The sequence below is a fragment of the Anser cygnoides genome, chromosome 1, assembly GCF_040182565.1.
Source record: "Anser cygnoides isolate HZ-2024a breed goose chromosome 1, Taihu_goose_T2T_genome, whole genome shotgun sequence".
NCBI classification, from domain to species: domain Eukaryota; kingdom Metazoa; phylum Chordata; class Aves; order Anseriformes; family Anatidae; genus Anser; species Anser cygnoides.
In genome coordinates, this window is record NC_089873.1 from 143,357,575 (window position 1) to 143,376,055 (window position 18,481).

Consider the following 18,481-nt stretch of genomic DNA (forward strand, 5'->3'; position numbering starts at 1 on the left):
ACTAGGAAAGTGAAGCGATGGGTGGGAGCCATTGTTGGTTTTGCGTTTAACCATTTAATGGAAGCGTTTGCTGCCCAGGCACAGGAGCAGTATGAGAACACCAAATAGGCAAAAAGTGAATCTGGCCAAAGCAAGGACTGCTGAGATTCAGCTGTTTTTATTTAGTGTAGTCAGTGGCAAGTTATGAGAAAATAGGCCAAATGATGAAAAATACAGTTGAGAATATTTTCATTAATGGCATTTTGCAAGGCAGCTTGTTTGGTGACTTCTGTCTGGAGAGGTCCTCTTGCAAGAGTTCAAATTAATTGCAAATTTAGAAAGATGGTGCTCCAGTTTGACAAACTTACATACCCTGTCACTTTATGTGGTGTGCAGGAGGAGTTCAGTTGGGTTTATGCCCTTCAAATTGTGTCAGTGAGAATTTGACCCCACGTGCTGGTGTTGAACAGCCAACAATGTTCAACACCCGCGTGTTGTTCTAAGAGGATTTATTTGTGTGGCTCTTAAGGTGAAAATTAAAATAATTGTAAGCTCTCGCAGACCTATCTCAGTGAGCCCAGGTGCACGTAAAAGCAGTGTGGTGCTTCTCGCATTGGTAAAATGTTGGCAGCAGCTCTTGCGGCTTTCCTCATGGCTCGTCTGAAGTAGACATGCCCTTAGATAGCATGGGCAGGTGGAGACACACCAGAGCTGCCCTGCCTGTGCTCCAAGCAAGCTGGATGCAGGCCAGCTCTGGCCCAGAAGTAGCAGAGCTGGGTTTGCATGATCTGCTTTCACTAATACATCCTGCCTTTCAGGGCAATTATGTCTGTGAAAGAGGGCACATTACTGCAGGGCTGTGCCAAAGTGCTGCAGGTATGTCAGCATCGCCCTGTGTCCATCTAGCCTGATGTTCGGCTGGAGGACGCTCAGCTCTGTTTTGGATGCACACTTGCAGACAGCGCTTGTACCATCCTCAGGGACGTGATGTTCTGTGGAAGGAATTAAGGAATTCAAAGGAATTAGGCTTTGGGGGAGAATAGAAAAAAATTGTTTGAGCTGAGTTCTAGCTGTGATCTTAAGTTTTGCTTTTTTTCCCCCCTTCACGTTTTCTCAGGTCAAAAAAGTTTTTCAGCTTTATAGAAGGCTGTCTAGTGAAGAATTACATGCAGAGACCTTCTACGGAACAACTGTTGAAACATCCGTTTATACGTGACCAACCAAATGAAAGGCAAGTTCGAATCCAGCTTAAGGACCATATAGACAGGACCAGGAAGAAGAGAGGAGAAAAAGGTATGCAGCTTCTAAAAATCCAGTCTTGCAGCTTATTAGAAATAGGTATTTGTGCCCTGCTTTTTCTTCTAAAACCCCACCCCTAGAAAAGTTCCAAACAACCCATCCCCTTGAGAGGTTCTTTTTTCATTCACGTGTTGACTATCAGCAGACTTTTAGGTTTTGTTCTCTCCATCTACAGAGAAAATATTGGTTGCAAGTGTCATATTTTCAGAGAATTTAAATTTACTCTCATCTAGGCTATGCCTCTTCTGTGTGAGTGTTAATCAGTAGTCAGGAGGATACTGGCATATATGCCTTTCCCTTTTTTGTTTTGTAGTAAGTTAATTCCTGGAATGACGCCATAAATCAGACTCACAGGAAATAACACATCACAAGACCTATGAAGCGAACGTCTTGGGCAGCCTGTACTCTTTGTTCAGGTGCTGCCAAGGTTTTCCAGGTGTCTTGTCTTACATGTAAAACTTGGTGTCATTCAGGAAATGTGCTGAAAATCCACTGCAAAGCACTGCGCCGCTTTACATGTGTGGGAAGATGGGCTTTGTATATGCAGAATGAATCCTAGGGTCTGAGATGGATCTTCTCACTGAAGGGGACAGGAACTGGTTCATTAAGGTGCTGCTGCAAGTCCCCACTGTCCTCAAGTTAAAGATAAGCACTACCTGGACCATTGTTTCTTTCCTGTTAGATGAGACGGAGTATGAATATAGTGGAAGTGAGGAAGAAGAGGAGGAAGTGCCTGAACAAGAAGGAGAGCCAAGGTAATAACTGCTGTTTGGAGGACTCTGGGCAGTTCATGCCAAGTTAGTCTAAAGCCCATGACTATAAATCAGGAGCACACTAAATTTCTGTCTTCTATTAAGTGTGTGCACAAGCCACACAAACCACCCGGAGGGTTTGAATACCTCTTGTATGACTGCTAAAGGTTTTAAAGCTCCCTCTCATATGGCTTAGAGCCAGAGAGCTCTGAATGGAAGGAGATTTATGGTAAATGTGACTGGTCAGGGGCTCCGAAATGTCAGAGTTGGTCCTTATTTTGCTTGGCCTCATTTCACGCCTTCCACTGCGAGTGCGTATTTGATGTGCATCCAGTGTCTTCATTCTGAAAGAAATGAGATTAAAATTTAACGTCATGATATATTTTATTAATGTTCCCCTGCTTTGGAAAAGGTATTTAATGGCCCATCAGGCTTTATTGTATGGGAGGCTTCAACTTCCTTTTGTTGCAGTTCCATTGTCAATGTGCCTGGAGAATCAACCCTCCGACGTGATTTCCTGAGGCTGCAGCAGGAAAACAAGGAACGGTCCGAGGCCCTTCGGAGGCAGCAGCTGCTGCAGGAGCAGCAGCTCCGCGAGCAGGAGGAGTACAAGAGGCAGCTGCTGGCAGAGAGGCAGAAGCGTATCGAACAGCAAAAGGAGCAAAGGAGACGGCTGGAAGAGGTAGAGACGGCAGGCTGGTGCTCGGCGCCAAGAGCCCCTTTTCCACTTGTGTTTCCCATTCCCACGCCCATTTAGAAAGAGTTCCCTGTAGCTCCAGCACATCTCAGGAAGGAAAACAACACGTGCAAATCCACTGGCAAATGTAGAGCAAAACACTTAAATCCATGTTTGGCTACTTGAATATGAGCAGTCTCCCGAAGCACTGAATATCCAGCAGCTCCTATGGAGGCAACAGAAGCCAAAGCCTAGTTGTTTGAAGGTATCTGGGGGAAGGCTGGGCCTTGGTCTCTGTTCCAAAGAAGAGACAACATGTCTAGGCTTTAGGTAGCTGTAGAGAATGAGAGACATTAATTATTCCCCTATGGATTTTTTTTTTTAATTGGGCAGTGCCTTAAGATGATTTTGAGGGGGGACATGACATGCTTAGAATTTCACTTGAAAGCTTTCTCAAACATCTGTGTTTGGCACTCATTCATGGTAGGCAGAAACCTTTTTTTTCGTGTATTACTCCTCTCACACATAGTACCATGATGACTAAAAGCCACACAGAATTATAAATATGATTTAAAATCGGTGCTGAAATTATAATTGTATAAAAATTGTTAATAACTAAATCACACTTTTGTGGTATGGCAGGTGTGCAGTATACAGTCTGAAAAGTAAAGGAAAAATGCAGATATAGAATACTGTTCTGTCCTATTTTTTGCCTCCTAAGATCTTGTGCATGTTTATATCTACATAGTAGAATATTCACTATGAGCTTCAGAACTTTCAAAACGGTTCTTTAGCCAAAGCTGGGTATGAAAGCTGCAGTGAAACCAATCATCTGGCTCCTCAGGAAGTGCAGGGTCAGATTCCAGTCGTCCTTAAATGACCTCTTGTTTGAGTCGCTGTTTCTACTGTTCACTTAGCAATGGTGGAAAAACTACACCCAGTTTGGTTTTCCAAATCCTTGTAATGTTTAACGAGGAGGCAACCAGGACCAAATGTTGATTTGCATCCTGACTTTAAATTTCACGTGACGTGTTTACGTAACAAATAATAGAAGATTCCAAATGGCTTTTCAGGTCACGCTATGCTCCTTATCCCTCCTTTTCAATGTGCCAGTGAATTTAGTGCTGTTGTAAGAAGGGACTGGTAGCAAACACTCAGCCACACATAGAACCAGGAGGAGGAGGGACACGGGGGAGGCTTATAAACTCCATTTTCTCCTCTGTTTCTTCCCCACCCTTCTGAGATTGCCAAGATAAACATCATTGCTCATCCAGCTGTTTTTAGACTCTGGCTCCGTAGCGATGTTGCAGGGGGAGCAGATCATAAAAAGATGCTATGAAGAGAGAACAAGGAGCCAATGTGAAAATATTTTTTTTTAAATTAATAATGTCAAACAAAGGTGGGCAAAAGTTGAGATATCACTTATCCTCTAAACTTTAGCTTAGTCAACAAGGTCTTTTAAATGCCTCTTTAATCTCTAGGGTTCTGCAGGGGTACTTCTCCAGTGAGAAAGGGGATTACAATTAAATTGTCTAGGTCATTTAACTTTAGTAGTTTCCTTTTAAAATAAAGGAGACATTGCTGCTAATAATGGGAATTAAGCAATATCCCTCTTTGCTGCACAGGGTTGAAAGTTTTTTTGAGATGTTGCAGAAATCACAATTTAATGAGCAATTGAAAGAAAAGTCAGGTATCTGAAAGCTATGTTTAAAACAGTTCTGCTGCTTCTTAAAATACAAGGCAGAGCTAACAACTTTAGCAACCACAAGACAGCATGTAATGTAGGTTGATGTATTACTGAATAAGGTTACACAGCAAGCCATGTAGAGTTTGAAAGAGAGAAGCTATTATCTTTTATTGAGTCTATAACCTCTGCCTGGTTCACTTAGAAACATAAATATGAATGACAAGCTGTAAAGGTTTCCTTTTGCAGGTGGTGCTGGTGAATATTGTCCTTAAAATGAATTAAATGAAGGTTCACAGTAAGCTTTTAAAAAAAAAAAAACAACTCAATTTGTTGGATCTTCTGTTGGAAAAATGTGTGGTCCCCGGTGATTCCTAACAAAGCAACAGCCAAAACAAGCTCTTTAAGATGGGGGAAGGGTGGTAGACACGTATTTAGATAAACATCAGTGTTGTGACACAATTGAAGGCCAAAATATTGAAATGTTGTCACTCTGTCCTTAACTCACCCACTGTTTTGATGAGGCTAGTAAACAATGAGAAGCTTGGTAATGTGAGTTAAGATTAGCATCAGGCATTGAATCTCTGGGTTTACATCGGTTTGTTGATATTTTTACGAAGCATTGCTTTCTTTTAATTTTTGCCTGTATACAGTAATTGTGTATTTTGGTATACCTATTTGACGTTCTTTGGGAAGAATTTTATGTGTTAGATAATCTCCTTGGACAAGTTGCTTGTCCCCCCCCCTCATTCCTAAATTAAAATTGAGGACTTGTTCTTACAATGCTGGCCCAGAGCCTAGACAGTTTTGACTAAGACTGCAACAGGAACGGTGCTTAGGACATCTGCCAAATATAATTCTCAGCAGTGTAAGAGAAAAGATTACTTTTTAAAAGGCATAGAGGTGACTTTTACAAGTTGTTGCAGGGACCTTGTGATTTGTGTATGACTTAGGAGGTGGAAATTATACATGGTCAAAGTGCAGGAAATTACTTGAAACATTTTGTAACGGGGATTGCTCTTGCTCCTTCCCACCCTCCTTTAAAAATGAGCATAAGGATTCGTTGCATAACTATCAGCTCCATGACATACGAGTACTTAGATGGTTAAAACAAGAGATCTGAGCTGTGCTAGGCTGTTCCAACAGGTGTCTGTGTTTCTGTTCAGCAACACGGAGACACCATTGCTCGGTGTGATGCATGTGGAGACACATTTGAGTTTTACTTCGCAAAACTGAGTCTGGTTTGACAAATGCAGAATTAGCTGTGGTGGGATCCCATTCTTTGTGGACCTCTGCAGTTTTGGGTAAGCTGATTAAATGATGTCTCTGTCCCTGGTTATGAGAACCTAAGATGGATGTTTTTGAGGTGATAGGGTATAGCTCCATTGGCAAGCAGTACAGTCCAGTAGAAACAGATTTTGATTTACAGCACAGTAATTGTTGTGCTGAGGACCCAAAGACTTCGCTACGTGTGTTTGAAGACAGGAGGAGTCGCTTTGGATTAGCCGAGGTCTAGACTGCCTGCCTGCTTGCGGTTGGAGTGCATCTGCCTTTTTAATTTCATCCAAAAGGAGTGGTTGGCACTATGAAACCTCTTTAAAATATGAAACAAAACCTGGTAAGAGGAGATGATTGGATGATTCACTTCAAAAGAGCATTCCTGATTTGAACTAAGATGGTAATGTACGTGTACCCGCAGGTGATTTCTGTCGGGGTTTGTTTCTTTTACATAAGGGCAGATTATTCATATCTACTTCATTTAAATAGCCTGCAGTTTGGACTGGTTCTGAGTAAGAAGTTCTACTCCTGACTTATCTCTACTATTTTGTGGGCAAAATAAAAGTCTCGTTATCAGTCTTAATAATCCTCTTCCTAAGCTGATAGCAGCCTACCTAGTTCTTTGTGAAAGAAATCATAAATGCATGTATTTATCAGCCTTCAACTGAGTATAAGGAAGAGTAATAATATTCTATGAATATAAAAATAGGGTGGTCTATATTCATCTTAGGCAATTCACTGTATGAACCGGGTCCTGGATTTGTTGGTATATACCAACTGCATGTGTACTTGCATTGCCCCCTCCTGGTAAATCGTGCTCTACTGCATGGTCTTCCAGTTTGGAGGTGTAGGGTACCATTATGAGATCATCTTTAATGCACCCTGAAGCCAGATAAGGAGGCAGAGTATTTACACTATATTTTCTAATTTTTTTTTCCTTGTTGGTATAGTAATGTTTTGTGAAGTGCAGAAATTTGAGGCTTGCGTGGGTTTCTGTCAAAATTCTGTTTTGGCATCTCTGAAATTTCTTCAAAGAGTTCCTGCCCTCACCTTCTGGGTAACAGTTACCTCTTTGAAAATAAGCTTTTCATGTGACACGTATAAGTAAGTTGGTAATACCCTATCCAACTAAAGAAGATCTGTATGTGCATCCATAATTTCTGAGAATCCAGATCTCTATTTGCTGTCTGTTGGTTATGTACAGGAACAGTGCTTTACAGCAGGACTTTTTTTGTATTTTACACCAGGACTTTTTTTGTATTGTGCCATAAGAATTACAGCATCTGGACGTATTAAAGTCGGAAGTCCAGGCTCTATAAACAGAACTTAAACTGGTTTTTAACTCAGCCTAAAAAATTTTAGTGGTTTTCCCTGTCCCTCTCCCCTCCTTTGAGAAAGCCAAAGAAAGGCAGTGGCCAGGGCTTTTGATGTATCTTTGTGGAAGAGTTGCTAGAGGCAGTCAGGAAGGTGACCTTGTGCTGACAGAAACATTGTAGGAAGTCACCTAACGGGCTGCTCCTGAAGCCATCTTGGGTCAACGACAGCTTGCAACTAACAAGCTTTGCCATCGCTTTTGCAAAAGGTAGAATAGGACCTGAGAGATGCTTGTCACCCTAGGTTTCCTTTCCCTTGCTTGTTAGATGTAAATTCCACTTTGTTAACAACCAGTCATTCAATGCTCAGGTTTCAGGGCAGTGTCCAAAGGAAGTGGAACTGTTCTCCTGCAGCTCGGGCTGGGAATAAGCAGATCATGCAGGGTGTTTGCATGGGCTCATGCAGTGCCAGGTGCCTTGCCTTCCACTCCCTTGGCAAGGGGCTGAAGGGGTTTCTGATGGGAAGCTGGAAGCGATGCAGAGAAACCCAATCTCTCTGTGTACTTTGGCACTTGGACAATAGCACGCTTGTGATTTGGAGGTTTGACTTAACCACACACTGGTGGCAGAGAATCTTTCTTTTTTTATCATTTGCTGGATAATAAATATCTACTACAGGTGCTGAGCTAGCAGTCTTATTCAAGGTTTGTTTAAAGATCTCGTCTTTTAACGAGACGAGACTTTTTAACACTGATAAACGACTTTTAACAACTGGTATTTTTTCATGATGCCATGGGAAATCGGCTCTTAGTCAATTTGTAATTTATTTTTATATTATTAAGTTCAGTTATTTATATTTATTGCTGACTACTTCTCCCTTGGTTCAAAAAGCAATGAATTTGTCTCATCCAAAAGACCTAAACTCTTCCCATCTTCCTTGTAACAAGAATGATGCCATCACAAGATTTGCAGTACATCCACTTGACAATGTCAACACAATGTTGTTAGACAGACAGGTTTCATATGTTTAAGAAGTGTTTGAGCTGATAAATGTGCATATTAACCAGTCAGCAGTGTGTTGTCTCTTGCATCCTCAGGGCGACAGAATTATTGTACTTCACATCTTAGTTTTCTTAAACAAAGAGCCTGTCAGACTTGATTAGCCAAGAGGCACCTGAATATATTGACTTAAATATAGAAATTGTTTGACACAGCTGTTTATATTCAGAAATAAAAGTGCCTACTTAATCCTTTTAAAGAGCTTACAGAAATGAAGGAGGTGGAGCAGCGAAACCCATGAAATGCTCTGTGTTCCTAGCTGCCTTGCAGCACTTCTACTATTTTTGTATCAACGTTCATTGAAGACAGCTTGCTTAAACAAGAGAGAAAAGGCTGGTAGATGTGTTTACTTAGGAGAGAAGTAAGAGCAAGGCAGCTTTTTTATTTTTTTTTCTCTGAGAAGATAGAGGAAACATGGGGAAGAAGAAAACTTGTGTCTAGTGGCATAGGGAGGTGATAGTGAACCCAGGATGACTTCATGGGCAAGGAAGGAAGGTGTCACAGTTACAGAGAGAGTATATTTGAACAGTGGTCTTCAAGCAGAGTATGTACTATCCAAAAGAGCATCTAGTTAAAGAAAGTCATAAAGAAAGTTAAAGAAAGTCGTAAAGCAGCCCTTTTTATTTAAGTATTACCAATTCCTAACCTATGTGAGTTGTATCAGTGTTGATTCCAGAAGACAGAAAAAGCTGTTGAACTTTCAGTTACTTCATAGGCATGCGGGGTGTCGTACTGAGCAGAGCAAGTTCATCCCATGAAGTGATGCAATGACAGGGAGCAAAGTTTGGCCTTTGCTCATTCAGTGAGCACACCTCTGAAATGCGCACCAGTAACCATGGATTTATGAACCCCAATAAAATCTTAATCTGAGTGCTCTTGCAAGACTATTTGGAGTGCCTTAAATCTGCAAATCCATGGCAGCTTTGCTTCAACAAAATAATTGGTGACTGTATTAATCTAAATGTAAAAAGGAATAACAAATGTAGGTTTTCATTGTGTTCTTTCATTTGCAATTAAATCTGAGTATGATTTTTTGTTGTTGTTTAAATGTCTTCTGTGATTTTTAGCATATTGTAGAAATCTATAATGAAAGCAAAAGTAGAGGGATGGTTGAATGGGAGACAGCTGGGTCTTTTGACACTTAGGCAGTTGTGGGAGGCTGCCTGGGATTTCAAGGTAGGTGGACTAACTGGATGCTTCTGTAGAAGTGCAGGAAGAGTTGGTCACGACTGTACAGGCATTTAAAATGTCTTCTCTGAACGTTATACATGGTTCTATCTGGACATAAATGAGTTGGTTCACGCTTTTTAGAGCTGTTTTCCATATTCTTTTCAGACTTCAGCAGACACAGGAGCACCAGTTTGCATTTGGGTTATGTGTGGAAGCTTATCTGTGTAAGCATAAAAGCTTAGCTCAGCTCATTTGTCTCTTTTACATGTAAGTGCTTTTGATGTTCTGGGAGGGGCTGAGGTGCTGTTGGTCAGCCTTCCATTCTCTGTTGGGCAAAGTTTTGGGCAGTGCATTAAATTGAGCTTGATTGTTGATCCAACACCACCAAATTCTTTGCAGACCATGGGCTGGTCTTTAACAGAGAAACTGCTTACCAAAAGCTCAGATGGTTGTCGTTTGAGTTTTAGCTGATTCAATGGGGCTAATAATTTCCTTCTGGTGACATGTGGATAAGGTGTTGAAGTCAAGAAAATTGTCCCTCTGATTTATACATGAATACAACAGTTACTCAAATACCGAGGTTTCATTTTCACAAAGCCTCTCTTTGTTTTGATGAGCAGAGATGAGCTTCCACACTTTGGTTGTCAGGAATATAGTACACGATTTTGTGAGTGTATGAAGAAAACCAAGAGAGTAAGTGGTGTTTTTAGGGATAGTTGTGTGCTAGGTACAAATTAGTTTCCTGATGGAACACTTGCATAAAATGTTTTGTCACTCAGTTGCAGAGCTTGCCAGTCCTGGTGAATCCCTCTCTTCTCAGTTGAAAATAACCCCACCTCTTTCTTTGATAACAACAAAAGTAAAACTTTGTGGTTTCTTTTTCCTTTTTGTAGCAACAAAGAAGAGAACGGGAAGCTCGGAGGCAACAGGAGCGTGAGCAAAGGCGGAGGGAACAGGAAGAAAAAAGACGTCTGGAAGAAATGGAGAGGAGACGTAAGGAAGAGGAAGAGAGAAGAAGAGCAGAGGAGGAAAAGAGGAGGGTAGAAAGGGAGCAGGTGAGTCCATGATACAGATATATATGTAATAGATTTGTTTCTTCTAAGTTCAAATCGTATTTTTAAAAAAATTGTAAGACTAAATCAGTGTAGAGACAGCCTTATGCTGACATTTTCATCTTTGTTGTCTCTGACAGCAAATGCACTAACATAGATTTGTAGGGCTTTTTGGAAAATTCTGGCAGCCTCAGTATTCCCTCAAAAAGAGCTCTTGTTATGGTACTTATTCTAAATTCAGCTCTTGCCTCTGAGCTTGACTAAAGACCAGCAGAATTGGCAAAATCTTCAGTGGGGCTGAAAATTGTTTCTGGACTTGTCTTGCTGGGTCAGTGGTTCTTGCAGGACATGCCCCATCTTCAGGAGGCCTCTGAGAGGAAGGCTGCTCTGTTGCGTGTCGGCTTCTGGCACACAGAATTGGTCAGAAGCTCATCGTAAATTTTGAATATTCTGAATTTGAGGTGGAACCTTTGAGCTGCAGAGAGTTTTCCTTCCTAAAATTCATATAGTTAAATATGTGATCTCTCTCTCTTACTCTATTTAAAATAGCTATAATAACGTATGCCAATTCAGGCAGGAAATGTACCTTAAATTGTCAGTGTGCCCTTAATACATTGAAAGAACAGGTGAGAAACCTTTGAAACCATGTGAAATTCAGCTTCTATATTTATGCATGAAATCTGCATGTTTTAAAAATCCTTTAAAAACTCTAATCGGGGTCGTAATCAGGGTAATAATTACACTGCATGTACTGCAAAATCCTCATCCCAAATAAAGAGCCCAAACAGCTCTCCTGGAGGCTCATTGTAAATTTCCCATTACCTTCAGGAGTGTTAGTTTTGGCCTGGCATACCTAATTTTTCTTACGTAAAGTCACGCTGTTTGTGATCATTGATGATCATGTTACTGGGGAATTTTATTGTGTATTCGTGTCAAAGATTTTTGAGTCAAAAGGAGAGAAGACTAACCAGTGGGAATAAATATGGAAAATCTCTAATTGCAGCACAGCAATTTGCTTTTGGGCAGACACCGGGTATTCCCCCAGCTGCTTTTTCAACTGTTGAAATGCTAATTACGCACAGTGCCAATAATGACAAACGGTTAATTGGTGTGGTCAGACTGAACCACTGCAAATTTATTTTTTCTTTTGAGAGAAGACGTGTCCCTTCTTAGCATTGTTGTCACCCAAACCATGGCTCAGCCAGCGTGCGTACTGACAATACAGTGTACATCATCAGTCCGTCGCAAGACTTCCTACAGCTCCCATCACTGTATCACAGATCCATTACTTTCTCTATGCATACACTGTAAACGTGTGCGTGCGTGCGTGTGCGCTTGCGTGTGTGCGCATGCATGTGTTACATACCTCCATTAATTGCATGATAGGATGTTACCAGCTTGGGTTTGGTGCTTCAGGGTTCGAGTCGTTGTAGGGGGGTCAGGTGAAGCGGTGGGTAAACGTCTCAGCCTGCTGAGGCTGCGGGTGAGAGACGGCTAGATCGCAAGAGCAAGCGAGTTTGGTCTAATACCTGTTTCCTGGTGGATGTTTGTTTGTGCCATAACTCATCGCATAATCCAGCAAGGCTGGCGGCGTCTGCTCAGGAGAAGCTTCTGGTGAGGGCGGCAGGGGAGATGGCAGGGCAGGTCTGAGCTGCACTTGGCAGAGCCCCTTTTGGGGAAGCTTGCACCAGGTCTACCTACACTAAGCCTGGCCCTAGCTGTTGCTAACAGTTCATCGCACCAGTGCAACAAACTAATGTTTAATACAACTTGCATGTGACTTTGTGTTGGCTGTGTTGAGTCAGACTTGCTGTGTTTTAACTCTTCCAAAACCTTTGAGTGCATTTTGCTGCTTCTTGAAATCCCTTCCAAAATACACAAACGAGCTCTGGCCCGTGCCGGCAACATTTGCAGGAGTCCAAATTTTGGAACGGAAGGGGCCAAAATACGATGCTCGGTAGACAGGGCTCCCTAAATTGTTCTGCAGGCACTAATCCATCCTGAAGTGCGTTTCTCGTTAAAGCTGAACTGGGGAAGTAGCGTGTGGTGTGCCAGCCAGGGGGTTCTGATGCATTCCTTTTGAATAAATTCATTGCTGGGTAATTTCTATGTGACAGGAGTATATCAGGCGACAGCTAGAAGAGGAGCAGCGGCACTTGGAAATTCTACAGCAGCAGCTGCTCCAGGAGCAGGCCATGTTACTGGTAAAGCACTGTATCTGTTTTGTTCAGTAGCTATAGGATCCATTTATCCGGCCAGTCCTAGGCTTCCCTCAGTCAGGCACAGCTGCACTGACAGTATGACAACAAAGGAGCTTGATTAAAAGGCCATTTATGCTAGCGTCGTGGGCTGACAGGCACATATGAGAAGTGCTGTAAGGTCACACTGCTTTCTGGGCAGTAAGAGGAGGCTTTATGTTAAAGTGGAACAGTTCTGGTTTGGCGGTCGAGTTTCTGAACAGACCTTGGCATTCAGTGACGAACTAGAGTGCTTATGTTGCAGATCAAAAGCACACATGATATGTAAATCTACCCCTGGATACAATGGCCTAGTGTTGTTTTAAATCATTGTTTTATGAATTTACACTGGATTTAGTATAAATAACTCGTTTTTTTTCTTTTAATAAAAACCAGTTTTGACATAACTCTCCAATCACGTGAAGCTTAGCAGTACACTCTCAACTTTCCCAACGTGAGACACGTGCCATATCGGTCCGACTTAGCTCATGGTTACGCTTTAACAATGAAATAAATCCAAAAAAAAAAAAAGCAACAGCAATCAGAAAGGTGTATTTTTAACGGGATGGATAGGGACATGTCTACCATACATTCCATGTCATGTCTTGAATTATTCACGCGTTCTCTCAAAGGAATACAGATGGCGAGAGATGGAGGAGCATCGACAGGCGGAGCGACTCCAGCGCCAGTTGCAGCAGGAGCAAGCCTACCTCCTGTCGCTGCAGCACGATCACAGGAGGCAGCAACAGCAGCAACAGCAGCAGCAGCAACAACAGCAGCAACAGCAACAGCAGCAGCAAGAAAGAAATAAACAAAGCTATCATACCCCTGAGCCAAAACCCCACTATGAGCCTGCTGAAAGAGCGCGTGAGGTAAGTCCTGCACATGGACAGGAATATGCTACCCGCTCCTCGGTCCCTACCTCTTGGCATCATGGTGACTACGGTTCTGCTACAGTGTGGTTGGAGACCAGGATGTCACTCTTGAAGAGCAGGATATTCCTAAGTTTTGGCCACTAGTTTCCAAACCCGGGTACTTCTGAATACTTCTGCTATTATTGTAGGTCAGAGTTTTTAGGTGTAAAGAGTGGAAAGAAGTTGCGAAATGCTGCATACTAAGGGGAGCTGATATGGGAAGCATCAGGTCAGGTGGTCAATCTCATCTGCAGATGTTTTCACAGGAAGCACTGGTACAGTTGTCAATCTGTGTCGCAGGCAGGGACTGAGGCCTGGAAGTTGGGAGAGCACAAACCTATGTGGGATGCTTACACACACCACCAGTAGGTGCCTTAGCCCATGCTCTTGGAAATTTGCTTCTCATGAGCACAAACATGAATTTCATGAATTTCATTTCTGAAGTGTTAAGTATTCTCTGCTGAGATGACATCCCCGCCTTTGTGAAGCTCTGTGGTGCTGCCTTCTTGGACTTTGGGCACTCAGAAGTCAATCTGAAATCATCAGAGTGCTGTTTGTCTCAGTGAGTGGTCCCCTGACTTCATTGCTCCACGGTTAACATCGCTAAGCAAGTAATTGCCTCTGATGCATACTTGGCTCTTTTTCAGCACTCTTGTTCTTGTGTTTCCCTTGAGCATCATACTGCCCACAAACCACTAGACTGGGCAATACTGGTCAAAACTCTTAACGGCATTCATCACCAGCATGTGGGAACTAGGTAAATACGTTTTGGAACAAGAACAAAAAAAATCCTTGGGGCTATTGAACCTGATAAAAAAGCTTTCAGTCCACCTTTGTCCAGTAGTGCTTCACTGCCTTTGAAGTACTGCTGTTTGGACTTGATGAGCACAAACTCATTTTCTCATAGGTGCTATTGTCCCGGTTCTTCATAAACCATGTTGTGCTATCTCATCTGTTCCTCTTGGCTGAAGTACCTGGTATGTGTCTCTCTTCTGGAAGAAGTTCAGACTTGTACAGCATGTTGTGGTGCAAGTGTGGAACAGTCCTCCTCTCCTGTCCTGGTGCGCATTCCTGGCCTGCCTTGGTGAAACCACAGTACCAGTCTAGAACTCCTTTCCAGCCTGAGGGTGGGCTTTGAAGGGGTGCGGAACCATCTCTGTTATCCATCTCTCATTTTTCCTTTCAGAGTTGAAAAGGAGATAAACTCCTAAAGATTCAAAGACCTTAGAAAGTTAGAAAGAGTAAAGTGAAGGCAAAGAAAAACTTGTGTCAGTAGTCAGAAGTATAGCTGTAATATCTTTGTGCCTGGCAGTTGGAGCAACACCAGTTAATATCAAAAAGCAGACGTTAACTCTGATGTACTTTTGGACATAGAATAGTGAATTAGAGCGAGTATTCTGTGCCTCATGCTTTCACAGAAACTGCTATCTAGAGAAAGTTTCCATCCACTGATGCTGACCATCACAATGCTAAGCCAGCATGGGCTATCTTTCCTGTTCTGGCAAACTGTGATTTTTTTTTTCTTTTTTTACCCATTCCAGCTACAATGAGGATAGAAGGAAAATGGCTTCTAAGAGTGGCTCTGGGAAACAGAAGGAAGCTTAGAGCAAGAAATGAGACTTAATACTATTTTCTGGTCCAGACAGTCAGATGACTGGAACAGGGACTGTTTCTATCAGGGGAATAACTGACTATCTCTTTCTCACATCTTGCCTGTTTTTAAGGACATGTGGCTGTTACAGTTTGTGTGCTTTGTGGAAGAAACCTCCTATCATTTACAGCTGGAGACATGAAAGCTTGTTCCTTCAGACAAAAAGACTTGGGGCTTTTCCTTGTTCTATTCATAAGAAGGAGACTACCAAGAGGAGTCTGGCCTATTTTTATACTTTAAAGGATGGCTCTGTGAGGCTGACATGGGGGTGAAAATGATTGTATGCTGAAGATGCTTGACTCCATTCTTGTCGTTTTCCCCAAGACACGGTGTATTTTGTGTAGGCCTGGCAGAAGCTTGTCTGGTTGCTCCCATAGGCAGTCTGGTACTGTCCTCAAAGTCTGGAAAGCAGAGGCAGGTTAGGTTTGTAAAGCAGCCTCGCTAAGGAGTCCTGGAGACTTGCCTCTGTCTTCCAGCATGGATATATAAATAGTCTCATCATGCTATTGCTGCTAGGGAACAGTTAGGAAATCACCCCAATACTGGTTTCATGCTCCAGGCACAAGGGTTAAAGCAGATCTTATGAGCAGCATCTCAACAAACGAATCTCAGCGCCAGCTACTGGTTTGATCTTTCTTTGACACTGATAAAGTGCTGGGAGTTTAGCATTCCTCAGCAGCAACTCTTCTGGCAGAAAGGTGCATGCTGCTGCGATTCCAGCAATTGATTGTTTTAGGAAATGGGAGGATATTTCCTTTCAGCCTGTAGCCTCCCTCCGTCTCTTTCCCTTCATACCACTCGCTTTGGTCTCAATGCCACGGACTTGAAAGAGGTGACGTTTCTGCGTGGGGACCTTGCTTGATGTTTGAGGACTCGCACTTTCTGATTTACTCTTCCTCTCGAAAAGCTCTCTAGGTTAGTGTACAGTCGCTTCTACATGTCTCTGAGAACCAGAAATAAGTTGTGGGGGTTGTTCTCTGCAGTCTGAGGTCAGAGTGCAGCACTTAGATGTCATTTTGGGACTATCTGATAAGAGGGAGGATGAGCAGTCCTACAGTTTTTTATCTAAAGCTGAACTGCCTCCAGTATTACTGGATAGAGAAGCATACCCTCTTTCTTCTTGCACTGCCAAAGAAACAGGCACAGGAAAGCAGATAATCAAATAACATAACTTCCCTTCAGTTTAGTAAGGAGGGTAACTGCAGTAAGGGAAATGTACTTTTATATTGTAAAGTCGTTTCTGTTTTCACATATCCTTCTTGTTATCTGTATGTATTGATGGGTAGTAACTAGTCTAGGCATAAGGAAGTATCCTGGTGGTCTCTCATTGTATCACTTCACGTTTTACTGCCCACTGTAACCTCTTTCCTAGTATGGATTCCCATATGGCATACTTGCCATGTTGGGACAGTTTATTCTGTTTTACATCGCTGGTGAAAGCTGTAGGGAAAAAATCCTGCCAAGCCTCAAACATATTTGGTCTCCATGGTAAAGAAAGGGAGGTGGTCACCTTCATATTTCTACTGTAATTGGTTTCCTGATTCTAGACTTAACCTGCATTTATTTTGGCTTAGGTGGAGGAGAGATTTAGAAAAACAAATCAGGGCTCCCCTGAAGCACAGTCAAAGCAGATGGGCAAAGTGTTGGAGCCACCAGTGCCTTCAAGATCAGAGTCCTTTTCCAATGGAAACTCAGAACCTGCTCAGCCTGCCCTGCAGAGGCCAATGGAGCCCCAAGTAAGTGCCCAGGAAAATATCGGTGAGCCTGAAGGAAGTGCAGAAGTCCCAACATGTTTCCTTCAGATTTGCAGATCTTGGCACATAGGAAGTCTTATGTAAAGAGTAGCACTGTTACACAAAACAGCTTATTCAGTAGATTATCTCTGTATGGTTTTGTTTATTGTATTGATAAACTGATGGATTTGTGTGTTTGTTTTTCTTTTTTTTTTTTTTAATGACTACTGTTGCATTATCTTATTATCTGTGCAACAGTGGAATGGTTGGCTAAATACTGGTCATAGTTTCAGTATATTTCTACAGTTCAGAATCTGATCTGTGCAAAATATTTACTGCCAAAGAGGACGTTCAGGAAAGCAGTGAGCTGGCTTAGTTTTCTAAGATAATGGGAAAAAAAAGCTAACCGAACAAATGATTTTTAATACGATGATCACTGCTTCAAAGAGATCCATGAAACATGACTAAGAAAAGCAAGTTTGTTGTCAGTAGGCTTATGCTTGCTAAACAGAGTTCTGTGCCACCCCTGGAAAATGAAAAAGCGGTTGAAACCACTGAGCGACGTGGTTGCTGTCATTCTGTTGTTTGCTAATGGAAGTTTCCAAAGCTCAGTAATCATACCTCGTGGGAATTATAGCACAAATTAAAAAAATAACTTAAAGTTTAAAAATTACAAATAAACCATATTTTCTAAGCAATTGAGATATGCTAAATTAAACAGTCTAGTTCTATATTAAGTTCCTCTGTTTCCATGCAGAATTTTCTTCTCCTACGTAAGACTGTTGATGACAGTGCAAACTGAACCCATCCGTGATTGTGACTAGGCACTGAAATTCTATTGGGTAGCAGGAGATTTTCAGCAGACAAGAGAGTGGGAGAAATCAGGACAGAACTTCATCTCTTACTCATTAATTCCTGGCTTTTATTCAAACCTCTATGATTATTTCAAAATATTGGACTTGCATCTTCATGCTCTCTGTGCCAGTTACTTTTAAAGTCTGATCTTCCACTCATATTAAGAATAATCAGGCTCTTCAACAGCTGTGTGTATGAAAATTGAGGAAATAATAATCATATAAAAACAAATACAACCAGCCTACTGAAACTGGGGTTGAAAGTGAAATCTTGATTAATTACTAGGTGCAAAAGCAGAATGTTCCTCAGTTATGACACTTCCTCCTCCTTAGCTTCAGAAATTAAATTAGAAACATGGGTTTATGCACAAAGAAGGAGTAGCTGAAGGGTCAGTATGTATTTCAAAGGAAACCCCAATGGATTTTTAGCTCTGGAGTCACAGTTGTGCCTTCTTAGTGTATCTGTAATTGAATATGTGTGTGTGTACGTGTGTGTTTAGTTTGTGAATAAATATGTATATATGTACAGTATATGGTACATATATGGTATATGTATAATATGCATTGTCCATATGTATACTATATACAATATACAATATATATTATGGTTTTTATATATATATTGCAATGACTATAAAGGAATAAAGGCTTTTGTGTTACAACTGTTCTCCAAAAGTTTGGAACTGTATCTAGTTTCCAAATTTCTTAGATAACATAAATGTCTGTTGGTTTGCACACTTTATAGCATTCTTTAATTTTGCACATTTCTTCAATTGGATATCTGCTCCAAATTCCCCAACCCATCAGTGCTGCCATGAGACCTGGCCAAA

The 18,481-nt window shown here is 41.8% G+C and overlaps 1 protein-coding gene across 9 annotated transcripts in view; it reads left to right on the forward strand.

Annotated features, from left to right (window-relative positions):
* MAP4K4 (mitogen-activated protein kinase kinase kinase kinase 4) overlaps positions 1-18,481 on the forward strand; it is a 158,980-nt gene that overhangs the window by 107,594 nt on the left and 32,905 nt on the right. For 7 of the 9 annotated variants that reach the window (XM_066984335.1, XM_066984341.1, XM_066984364.1 and 4 more), the window contains exons 10-16: positions 1,097-1,272; positions 1,961-2,033; positions 2,502-2,712; positions 10,104-10,265; positions 12,380-12,466; positions 13,132-13,371; positions 16,639-16,800. In XM_066984335.1, the coding sequence (XP_066840436.1) occupies positions 1,097-1,272; positions 1,961-2,033; positions 2,502-2,712; positions 10,104-10,265; positions 12,380-12,466; positions 13,132-13,371; positions 16,639-16,800 (1,111 nt within the window). The remainder of the gene's footprint in view (positions 1-1,096; positions 1,273-1,960; positions 2,034-2,501; positions 2,713-10,103; positions 10,266-12,379; positions 12,467-13,131; positions 13,372-16,638; positions 16,801-18,481) is intronic. The other 2 variants (XM_066984356.1, XM_066984391.1) reach the window with 1 other exon arrangement.